Raw genomic sequence first — 1,496 nt, forward strand, 5'->3', positions numbered from 1 at the left:
CCACCCTCCATGCACACACTACCCCCCCCTCCCCCTCCATAAACACAATACCCGACGCTCTTCACATATGCACCTCAACAACTCAGAAAACAGACATAACTGTGGAAAAACAAACAACCAAACTAGCAATAACGAACCCACAGCAAGTAAACAAACTGTCTAATTAACGAGGGATAAAAACTCCGCCCGGACCCCTTTCCTTTTCCAGAAGTCCAAGGGAATTGTGATCTGTCAAAATTTACCGCGTTTCTTTAATCATGGTTATTATTTTGATAAACTGAGTCTCAGGGACAGTGTTGTGCAATTAAATGTAAACTGATTGCACTGATAAAAAGCTGCTTTTGGTCTAGAAGTTGTGTGGCCATTTTTAGTTAGTATTTGCTGTCGTCGCCCCTTTTTCACGTTCTACTTCCCTTTCATATATATGTTTATGTGTTGTATGTTTGAGAAAGTACGATCAAGACAAGAGAGAGAGAGAGTGAGTGAGTGAGTGAGTGAGTGAGTGAGTGAGTGAGTGAGTGAGTGAGTGAGTGAGTAAGTGAGTGAGTGAGTGAGTACTGACCTGAGGAGAAGCGCTCGCGGCTCACACGCTCCAGGAACGAGGTGTTGTATCGGACGACGTTCTTGTGGCTCAGCTTGGCCATCAGACGCGCCTCTTGCACCACCTGGGGGCGGGAACAACAGTCTCTCACCTGCTTTGTAACCATTGCTTCTGATTTAGTCAGTTTTACCGCACTTGCCTGTGAGCTGTGCATGGAAACAAACATACAAATACATTGTCCATGACCCCCCACTGTGGACAACACACACAACACACACAACACACACAGACAGACAGACAGACGGACAGGAAGACAAGACACACAGACAGACAGACAGACAGACGGACGGACAGACGGACAGACAGACAGACAGACAGACGGACGAACTGACAGACAGACAGACACACAGACAGACAGACAGACAGACGGACGGACAGACGGACGGACAGACAGACAGACAGACGGATGGATGGATGGACAGGAAGACAGACAGACAGATGGACAGATGGACGGAGAGACAGACAGATGGAGAGACAGACAGACGGACAGACAGACAGACAGACGGACGAACTGACAGACAGACAGACAGACGGACAGACAGACATACAACTTACCCAAGTTGCCCAGTGTGAAGGAGGCCAGGGAAGTGTCCAGTTTTTCCATTTGTATATAGAACACCAAGCAGCACTGAAGCGGAGACACAGCCAAAAGAGATGAATTGATAGTTGCATAAGACTCAGAGAGAGTCCAAGTGATGCACACTTGTGAATATAGACCGTGTCATGGGTGGGATCTATGTAACATGGGAGGGAACATGGGAGGGAACTATGTAACATGGGAGGGAACATGGGAGGGAACATGGGAGGGAACTATGTAACATGGGAGGGAACTATGTAACATGGGAGGGAACATGGGAGGGAACATGGGAGGGAACTATGTAACATGGGAGGGAAC

The 1,496-nt window shown here is 47.9% G+C and overlaps 1 protein-coding gene across 1 annotated transcript in view; it reads right to left on the reverse strand.

The window, feature by feature from the left end:
- Nucleotides 1–562: 562 nt before the first annotated feature.
- Nucleotides 563–1,496, reverse strand: part of LOC106013902 (probable serine/threonine-protein kinase DDB_G0268642) — a gene marked incomplete at its 3' end in the record, with an annotated part of 4,781 nt that continues 3,847 nt past the window's right edge. The window contains 1 exon segment of the mRNA XM_013090753.2: nucleotides 563–665. Within this exon segment, the coding sequence (XP_012946207.1) occupies nucleotides 563–665 (103 nt within the window).

Source organism: Aplysia californica, unplaced genomic scaffold, assembly GCF_000002075.1.
Source record: "Aplysia californica isolate F4 #8 unplaced genomic scaffold, AplCal3.0 scaffold01470, whole genome shotgun sequence".
NCBI classification, from domain to species: Eukaryota; Metazoa; Mollusca; class Gastropoda; order Aplysiida; family Aplysiidae; genus Aplysia; species Aplysia californica.